At 43.7% G+C, this 10,329-nt stretch overlaps 1 protein-coding gene across 1 annotated transcript; it reads left to right on the plus strand.

The window, feature by feature from the left end:
- Positions 1-4,965: 4,965 nt before the first annotated feature.
- On the plus strand, positions 4,966-10,189 carry LOC147422091 (uncharacterized). Its single transcript, XM_086503009.1, has 2 exons — positions 4,966-5,172; positions 9,926-10,189. The coding sequence occupies exons 1-2, from the start codon at positions 4,966-4,968 to the stop codon at positions 10,187-10,189; spliced, it is 471 nt and encodes a 156-aa protein (XP_086359135.1).
- Positions 10,190-10,329: the final 140 nt, after the last annotated feature.

The raw sequence follows: 10,329 nt of genomic DNA on the forward strand, positions 1-10,329 counted from the left end.
GTAGAGGAAATTGTTGCAAAACCTTTTGTGGAATTTTTGTTATGTGGAGATCTAATCGATGTCTCTCAGAATCACATTTCGGACACTTCTCCATGTCTATGTATTCCCCTCTGAAGAGAATGCAGTCGTTAGGACAAGCGTGAATCGAATTGGAATCCATCTCCAAGTTTCGCAAGATCTTTCTTGCTTCCTCTCTGAAATCTGGCATCACATTATCAGCTGGCAGTATGTGCTCTTTGAGCAATCTACACAACGAAAAAAATGTGGTACACTTGTGTAAGTAATCTATCAGATCATTATACATCTAGAGTTTTTTATTGAAGTATACACATTGTAATAGATCATCTGAAAAGCGTTGTGATGCTAGTGTCACTCCATCCAAACTTTGCCTGCATGGTTGAGAAGGACCAGGAGCGCCTTCAATCTAGACACACGTGCTCCATCATACAATGGCGTATCTGCTTCACTTTTCATATCATCATAGATAAGCCTTTCTGAATCCATGATTGTCTCGATCATTTCATCAATCTCGGGCTCAAACATTGCCTCGTTGGGAATGTGGTATGCATGATCATCCTCCGAGCTGTCAGAGGCCACATCTTGTGACCTCACGTATGCTGCTTGACCAAAGCGCCTGCGAACACGTCTATTGGGTTGCAAGATTGCTGCCTGTTGGCCAGCGTCAGAGTTCGACGAGTTATAATTGGTAACAACTTGATCTATAATAGATGGATCAAACTCGCCAAATTCGCGAACGTGCTGCAAAGAAACGTGTCTTGTCCGTCGCACATCATGTTTGCATTGATTACAAGGACATAAGATCCTTGTTGAGAGATAGGTGTTTCAGTTGGATGGCCCCACATCATCGTCACTACTCATAATGAATGTAAAAACCTTATAACCTGGACAGAAATTTAATCTTCTACTGGCATCCTCCGGCTTTTATATATCTCTCTCTCTCTCTCTCTCTCTCTCTCTCTCTCTCTCTCTCTCTCTCTCTCTCTCTCTCTCTCTCTCTCTCTCTCTCTCTCTCTCTCTCTTTCTTTGTTCACACAATAAACTACCTCACATTCTCTAGTCATGTCCGATCCCCGCACACCTCGGTCTAGAGGTGCACGGAGATCAGAACCACCGGGTTATAATCTCGTCTTTATTGGTCAATGCCTATATTTGTAGGTACGAGAAATCTACACACCCACATTTACATGATAGTGCATGTAGTGGACAAAACCCCCTTGCCTCTTCTCTAGCTATAACAATTCACAACATCTTAACATCTCTTCACAGCAGTGGATGATTGAGCTTGCAAGGAAAGCTAAGCCTACAAGAAGCCCAACCATCTCTCTCTTTTTTGACGTAGAGCTTGAAGGTGCTTGTAGCTTTGGAATGTTCAGAAGCTAGGCAGCAACATAACTCATTCTTCTTCTATTCAACTTGAGTGATGGAAGAGGCAAGTCGATAGCTCAGAATTTTCAGCTTGTGTGTGTGTGTGAGAGAGAGAGAGAGAGAGAGGGAGAGAGAGAGAGAGACTAGAGCGTCCGGGCGAAATGGGCTACACAATCCTATTGCAGCTTGCCTAGTGTACCTGTACTGCCATAAATTTGCATTTTTGTTTAGTGTATGTGTATGATGTTTGAGAGAGAGAGAGAGAGAGAGAGAGAGAGAGAGAGAGAGAGAGAGAGAGAGCACACAATCAAATCTTGCAGTCCAAAAATCAGGTGGTGGAGCTACACGTGGCCATGAATTGCCCAAGATGTGAGCGCAAAACCAAAAGAACGTTATACAACATGCAACGGTGCAGACTATTGGGTGGAGGACCCACCACCACCCCTTGAGCCAGGCGCACTTCAACCCTACTACTATAACCCTTATGCTAATAACTATCACTATAACTGCTATAGCACACTAGCTATTGAGCCCATCACACACACCTATGCTCCTCCCTACACACATAGTGCATGCACTTGCAATGTTTGTACCCCTTACTACACCCATGGCTTCTACTACATACCATAACCCTTACTCTCACCAAGATACACCATCTCTTGGCGTTTGCTCCCTTATGTAATAGAGAGATTTGGAAAGCTTTTCATTTCCTCTCATGGCTCTAGTTGCTTACTTTTGTAAAGTTGTTCGATCGTGCACTCACTTCTCTCGACTCTCTTGCCCTCCTCATGTGAGGAGTTTTGTGATTTATTCAACATGCCGTTTGATTAACCCACATCGTCATCACTACTCATAATGAATGTAAAAATCTTATAACCTGGATATAAATTTAATCTTCTATTGGCATCCTCCGTCTTATCTCTCTCTCTCTCTCTCTCTCTCTCTCTCTCTCTCTCTCTTTGTTCACACTGTAAACTACCTCACATTCTCTAGTCATGTCCGATCCCTGCACACCTCGGTCTAGAGGTGCACGAAGATCAGAACCACCGGGTTGTAATCTCGTTTTTATTGGTCAATGCTTATATTTGTGGATACAAGAAATCTACACACCCATGTCTACATGACAATGCATGTAGTGGACAAAACCCCTTTGCCTCTTCTCTAGCTTTAGCAATTCACAACATCTTAACATCTGTTCACAACAGATCCTTGTTCGAGGGATTACTTAGCACATTACATGTTGGCCTCCAATCTGAGTATCATGCCGTTGAAAGCTTTCCAACTGAAAGTCGCATCCGTAGAGAGGAAGAGAGGGATCACCGTTCGCCTAAGTCTAAGTTTCTTCCGTAATCCTGAACGTAGACCTTAATATAAAAACTACATTCAAAATCTAACCTAATTGAACATATGGTGATTCTGAGCTAATTGAACATGGTTAATGGGTGAGTTAATATATAGGTGTCAGATTCTGATGGGAATATACATATTGTTGTGTACCTAGCTAGTGTTTGCTCTTTGAGCAAAGCCTTCATTGATATGCCCTAAAATCGAACCTAAATCTAATCTAATGTAATCTAACATAAATCTAGATCTAATCTAATCTTAAGCTCAACGTACATAAACCTAAACCTAAACTAATCTTAAATCTAATCTAAACCTAAATGTAAATCTAATTTAAATGTAAATCTAATCTAATATTAAATCTTGTCTTAATCTTAAATCTAAATTTAATCTAATCATTTCTCGATCAACATAAACCTAAATCTAATCCAATCTTAAATCCTAAACCTAAATGTAAGCTAACTTAAATCTAACCTAGCTAACCTTAAATCTTGCCCTAATTTTAAATCTAACATAATCTTAAACTCAACATAAACCTAAATCTAACCTAATCTAATCCAACTTAATTTTAAATTTAGCGTAAATTTTAAATATATGTTAAATGTAATCTTACTTAATTTTAGATCTTAGTCTAACCTAATTTTAAATGTAATTTTCAATCTAACTTAACCTTAAATCTTAATATAACATTTCATTTCATGTTTTCTCTACTCTCTCTTTGTTTTCTCGCCTTACCTCTCTCTTTTCGTCTTCTCCCCCCCCCCCCCCCCCCCCTCCCTCTCTCTCTCTCTCTCTCTCTCTTCTTCTCTCAATGTGTGTGTGTATATGCATTCTTTGTTTATGCATGTGTGTGTGTATGTGTTTTTTGTTTATGCATGTGTGTACTCTCTCTCTCTCTCTCTCTCTCTCTCAAAGACACAATGTGTGTGTGTGTGTGTGTGTGATAGAGAGAGAGAGAGAGAGAGAGAGAGAGAAAGAGGGGAAGGGAACATGAGAGAGAGGAGAGGGAAGGAGCATACATGGGTCTCCTTCTTCTCCTTGTGTGTGTGTGTGTGTGTGTGTGTGTGTGTGTGCGTATGTGTGTGTGTGGGGAAGAAAGAGAGAGAGAGAGAGAGAGAGAGAGAGAGAGAGGGAGGGAGAGCGCACGTTTACCTCTTTTGCTTGAGCATCGGAACTTAGATCTGAAATCCGAGTTTTGGATGCTCTCGGTTTATTTTTTACCCCTGTCGACATTGCTATAGGCGTTGTTATGCAACAAAAAAAATAACGACGTCCATAGCGACGCCATGAATTTTCACTTTTGAGCGTCGCAGTGCGAGCGTCGCTAATGTGAAGTACCTCTTGTAGTGTTTACCACCTGTCAGTTGTAATAAATAACTATTTATCATGTTCCATTACAATAGGTGAGCATACCATGATATGTTATGTTCTCCTTAATGAGCAATGAACTCCCTCCCTCCCCCCCCCCCCCCCTCTCTCTCTCTCTCCATGTATTGCTCCCTCTACTATGGATTGCCTGACAAACAACCACACCGTTTCTCTTCAGAAGAGACATGATGATGCAATATGTTGTGGGGGCAACAAAATGAGAGAGTGCAAGTGTCTCCAAAGAAAGCGCAAAAAATATGTCAAGCAACTCCAACTAGCAAACCCCTCTAGTCCTCCCACAAAAAAACAACGATTGCAACTATAATTGCAACTTGAAGGCATTTACTGGTCAAGGATTTTAATTAATACAAAAATTTGACTTCACTGGCATTACTTTGGTTGACAAGTTAAAAGCACAAAAAGGGCTTAACAAGGTTAATATATTGTTGCTTGGAGTGCATTGAATGCATGACATTGCAATAATCCCTAGCCTAGGTTTCAATCTAAGAGGTCATTTCTATACCTACACTTATTGCAGGGTATGTCCAGCATATGCAAGGCAAAGAAAACGATACCATCTCAAAAACGAACAAGAAGAGAGAGAGCCTAAGCTGTGTTAGCGATGGCCTAACCCTAGACTAGACTAAACAAGTCGCATCAGGGGCGTAACCCTCGAGGTTACGTCCACTACGTTAGTCCCCCTCATGTCTTCTCTACACGAGGCTGCATGCAACTTCACTTCTTCGTCCCCGAATGAGTGGCTCCCTACCAACCCCCTTCCCCATCGCAGCCTGATGCTCGACAACTCCCCGCAGGAAAATGTTCTACTGAAGACAGCCCTGTTTCACGAAGTACTGACAGCGCTTCTGCATGGCCTCGGGCAGAAACTCAAAGCGTCATTCGCAGCAGGCGACAATGGGCTCCCCTCCTCGTCATACCATCCCCAAAGAGCTGCAAAAGGAGGTGAAGAAGCTTATCAACCAGGCCCCTATCACCAAGAAGACAAGCTTCCTGAGGAGATTTTTGGGAGAGAAGGCGAAGGAGCTACTGGAAGTTGCTCTCAACGAGGTCTCGGAGGTAAGCCCTTCGTCACTCTGCCAGCTTCTCAGATCAGAAAGAAACAAAAAGATCTTGAAGAAAGGGCTCTGATAGGTCTCCTAGCCGGACCCCATCCCCCTGTAGAGTCCCTCAGAAACTGGATTAGAAACCAATGGAGACCCTTAGAGGCAGAAGTGGAAACGATTCAGGCGTTACCAAAAGGCCACTATCTGTTCGTCTTCAAAACTGCAGCCATGGCTTTTTCTATGCTAAGCCATGGGCAGTGGTTCATTAGGTCTTCACCTCTGAGTCTGTTTCGCTGGCACAAAGAATTTAACCCAGAACATTCGGCTTTAGTCAATTACCCTGTCTGGGTCGAATTCCCAAACCTACCGATGCATTACCATGCACACCTTGCTGAGATGGGGGCCCCCTTAGGTAAGGTCCTAGGGGGTAGACAGAAGACTAACTATGTCCCCTCATGGCACCCCCAAGTGCTAATTGAAATGTACATCTCAAGGGATCTCCCCACAGCCATTGACATCTTTATAGACGATGGAGAAATGTTCGATCAAGAAATAACCTACAAATACTTGCCTAATGCGTGCTTTCACTGCGGGGACAAAGCCCACTATGTCAAAAACTGTCCGATTAAATTCCCCCCAGCTCCTTCTTCTAAACCAGTAGAAAGCAAGGAACAAGGCCCTCAAGAAGGGGCTGGCAAGTTCACCACGGTCACTCACGGGAGAGGAAAATATTATCCTTAGAAGCAGAATAAAGAAAAACCTGGGCCCAAAACTTGGCAGCCTAACAGATTTTCGGTACTAGCTCCACTCAATGGGTTTGATGAAAAAGAGTTGCTTGAATCAGAGGTTTCCGAATCCGATACTGAGGAATCACTCCCTGCGGAATTAGAATCCCAGGTGAATAGAATGGACGAAGATTCCCTTATCGATCTTAATCTAGCCACCCCCAGCCTGCAACAGCGAATAAGGAAAACATTCCCCCCTCTCCAGCCCCAGCACCTATGGAGATTCAGAAAGACAACAAGAGGACTCACGATCCTATCAGTCAGAAGAATGTAAAATCCCCAGCCAACAAAGCCAAAAAAGACAAACGGGTGCATAGATGAGAGCAGTCATTGGAATGTCAAGGGGCTAACTAACCCCACTAAATCCAAGAAAATAAAAGCCTGGGTTACTGACAATCCTTTGGACATTATATCTCTTCAAGAGATCAAGGTCACGGGTGAGGACTTGACCAGAAGACTCAATGAAATATCGCAATCTTTACAGTGGTTCTCTTCATCGCATCAAAGGGGATCTGGAGGCACCTCGATAGGGGTTCCTCACTCCTTTCTCCCTTAGGTGCCCATTGTCCTAGGAGGGGAGCACTAGGTGGTTGTTAGTATCGTGGTGCCTGTTAAATGCATCTTGGTCTCGGTATATGCTGCAGGATCTACTGCCCAAAGAAGCAAGTTATGGGAGGAGTTGTCTCAGGTCAAAGGGGACATCCTCATGATGGGTGACTTCAACATGGTTGAATCATCTCTAAACAGATTCCTTGGTAAAGGCACGGTCATCAATGGTAGCGAGAAGGTTGCATGGGATAGATTAAAAGACAGTCTTGAGCTGTGGGACATGGGAGAAGAGGGATGCTTCTCCTGGCAGAATTACTCGAGAGGGGAGAATGCTAGGAAAGCCCGTCTTGACCGTAGCTACATTTCTCTTCCCCTGGCTAACTCATTCACTAGGGTCAAAAGCAAAGTCAAGTACAACTCCTTCATCTGTGATCATTATCTAGTGGTGTCCGTAATCGACCAGAAAGTTGGAAAGATTCGTAACCAATGGTTTCACACCGACCTTTCCCTTTTCAAGCTCGAGATGGTTCAAGAGGCCATATGCAAGGTTTGGCAGTCCAAATTTTCTTTAGCTAACAGCCCGGCTGCAGCCAGGTTAGAAGCAGTCAGAGAAACACAAAAACTGCTCTCCAAATTCAGGAAGGAAGTCACTTCGATCAAGAGGAAGAGAAGGGACCAGCTTTACAGCTCCCTAAACGAGCTTGAATCAGGGCCTCAGAATGAAACCATTCAGAACTCAATTTCCGAATTGAGGACCAAACTTACGCAGGAAGAGGATCTTGCCCTTAAACATGCCTTGTTTTTATTAGGGAGTGGTGGGCTGGAAAGGTAGACCGACCAACCAAAGAAATGTTCAAAATGCTAAGGAAAAAACATGTTAGAGAGACCACCCCTCTTTTCACTGACTCAGATAGTACAATTCAAACAGAAGAAGAAAACATCAGTTATACGAGAGGCCACTTTGAGCAGCTCTTCAGCCCCAAGGAGATCCTCTCTGAACTAGTCAGCCGAGCAAGGGAAATTGTGTGGAAACATAGGTGTAGAGTTATCCCTGAGACTACCAAACTGCAAGCTGACTCGCCTTTTTCTATCTCAGAAATCCAGACTACGATAGACGCCCTAGCCCCTCATAAATCTCCAGGGATTGATGGGCTCCCAACAGAGTTTTTTCAGATGTTCAAAGAAATTCTTTCCCCTTTTCTTCTTCAGTGGGAGGAAGCAGTCAAATTCAAAGCGCTACCCTACTCCATCAACACGGGGATCATTAAACTTCTGCACAAAAAAGGTGCCAGGGAAAACCTTGCCAATTGGAGACCTCTTACTATGCTTAATACTTGCTACAAAATATTTGCTAAAGTGGTGGCAATTCGGATCACACCTGCCCTGATGAAGTGGATCTGCTCGGAACAAAAAGGGTTTATCAAAGGGAGAAGGATCATTGAGGCGGTCATATCCCTATGGGAGGGCATTGAACATGCTGAGAATATGGGAATCGACTATGTATTTGTCAAGATTGACTTTGACAAAGCCTATGACCGCCTTGAATGGTCCTTTATCTTGAAAAGTCTGGATAAAATGGGATTTGGGCCTGGTCTGATCCGGTTTGTTGCCACCCTATTTGGTCATGCAAGAGCAAGAGTTTCCCTCAATGGGGTCTTATAAGATGTATTTGAACTGAATAGGTCTATTAGGCAAGGCTGTCCCCTGGCCCCTCTTTTGTTTGCAATAAGTGCTGATGGTCTTAACTGCTTAATCAAAGGCAACATTTCAGAAGGCAATATAAAGGGTGTCCCTCTTCCTAACAGTGAAAAACAACAATGCCTCTCACAATTTGCTGATGACACGAATGCAGTGCTGTGCAATGATGAACAAACTCTGCTGAATTTCTGGCAGGCTATGGAGGCATTTTGTCTGGCATCGGGGTCTAAAGTCAACCACAGCAAGACATGCATTAGAGCTTCTCTATCTTCCCTCCCGGGCTGGCTTACCAGCTAGGGATGCAAAATTATTCAGGATGGGGAAGTGTTTAGGTTGCTAGGTATTCCGTTTGGTTTTAAGGTCAGTCTCAAACAGATATGGGAATGGGTCATGGATAGGTTTAGGTCCAAACTCGAAAGGTGGAAAGGATTTGAGTCTTCATTAGCAGGCCGAGTATTGGTGATCAATCACTTTCTTGCATCCTCTATTCTATTCTTTCTCAGTTGCTGGAGACCTCTTGAGGGACACCTAGAACAGGTAATCAAATATTGCAGGAATTTTCTTTGGGCGGGCAATCCCTTCAAAAAGGGTGCTACCAAGGTCCGATGGGAGGTATGCTGCTTACCAGTAGAGAAAGGAGGGCTGGGGGTCAAAAACTTGACCAATTGGGCAGACAAAATAGCGGTTAAGTTGATCGTCCGAGATTTGGAAGACCCGCAACAGGAATGGGCCAGCCTCCTGTTCAGGAAACTCCACCTATTCTCACTGGTTAAATGTAAAAACTGGACAAATTTCAGTTGGGTCACTATCTTCTTCGGGCCACAAATGATTAAACCTAGGGGCTCCGACCTGTTGATCTCACTATGGGGTGCATGGAACCGCTCTAGAATCAATTTGAAGGTAAATGGCAACTCCAACAGCTCCCTTGTGGTCTGGAGACTGGACTCAGTATGGTGGCCCCTTGCCCCCCTAGCTGCCATCAATGAAAGACAACAAAAAACAGACCTTCGTTGTCACAGAAAAGGAATCTCTTCCTGGGGAGATCTATGGAACTCTAACCTTCAGAAATGGAAAACTAGAGAAGAACTACTTGTCCTCTTCCCTCTCCAACCCTAGGAACTCAACCTTATCATGATTAGAATTGCTCTGTTTCTGGTGGAAAACTGCTGGAAAGTATCGCTCAAAGACTCAGTCCATCTAAATGCATTTAGTTGGAAAGGGGGCTTCAAGCTCCAACATCCCCAGATAGCCGGGAAAGACATTAACCCACCTTTACACATCACCCTCAATAGACGATGGAATGTAAGCCTGGACTGCAGGCAATGGGGGTTCAAGTTCAGAAAACTTTGGGAGAAAAACATACAACCGAAAAAGTCAATGCTGATGTGGCTCATTCTACACAAAGCAATTTGGACAGGGGAGAAAATGCAAAAAGCAGGCATCTCGGCAGGGATTTGCTCAAGATGTAAAAGAAGCGTGGAGTCGGTGGTCCATCTGGTTATGACCTGTCCCCAATCAACCACGATTTTAGTACCTCTTAACTCTGTTTCAACCACTCAAGTCTCTTGGAAACAGCTTTTGCTAGGTGACTCCATAGGCATATTAACCACCTACTGGAATAGGACTAGGGCTGAATTTCTTTGGATCATCTGGAAACTGAGAAACTGCTTTGTGTTTGAAGAGGCTTACTAGGCTCCAAGCCTGAGAGTACTTTTTATGGATTTTAATTTGCAGGTCTACAAGCTGAAAATTACCCTGTCCAACACCTACTACATTCGGAATAGGATCAATGAAGATGCAGCAAAGACTCTGCTGGGATTATCGGATGATGAGCAAGATCTGCCGCTGATTGATTGGAAGAGAAAAGAAATTCAAAACATGACGGCGTTTAACATGCAAGCTATTGCAGAAACCTATGAAGCAATCTCTAAAGCTAAAGACTTCATGGAAAAGCTATCTAAGCAGATTGAGTCACTGCGGGCATATGGGGTGGCATAGGGGTATTTCTGATGTACTTATGTCAAGAATGCGTATGGATCTCGTTGTTATGTAGGGTGGTATGTAATGTGGGAGAGTCTCCCGTCTCAGTCACCGTACGCAGCTCTGGTTCAATTGTAACTTTTGCTCCCTCTTTCGGA

This window comes from Adiantum capillus-veneris, chromosome 27 (genome assembly GCF_014529385.1).
Source record: "Adiantum capillus-veneris isolate H3 chromosome 27, ASM1452938v2, whole genome shotgun sequence".
Lineage (NCBI taxonomy): Eukaryota > Viridiplantae > Streptophyta > Polypodiopsida > Polypodiales > Pteridaceae > Adiantum > Adiantum capillus-veneris.

Excerpts from the sequence above, each read along its gene's own strand:
- LOC147422091 (XM_086503009.1), top strand. The coding sequence starts at position 4,966 with ATGGCCTCGGGCAGAAACTCAAAGCGTCATTCGCAGCAGGCGACAATG. Across the intron at positions 5,173-9,925 it reads CTCTCAACGAGGTCTCGGAG|GTCTACAAGCTGAAAATTAC; the intron begins GTAAGCCCTTCG and ends TTTAATTTGCAG.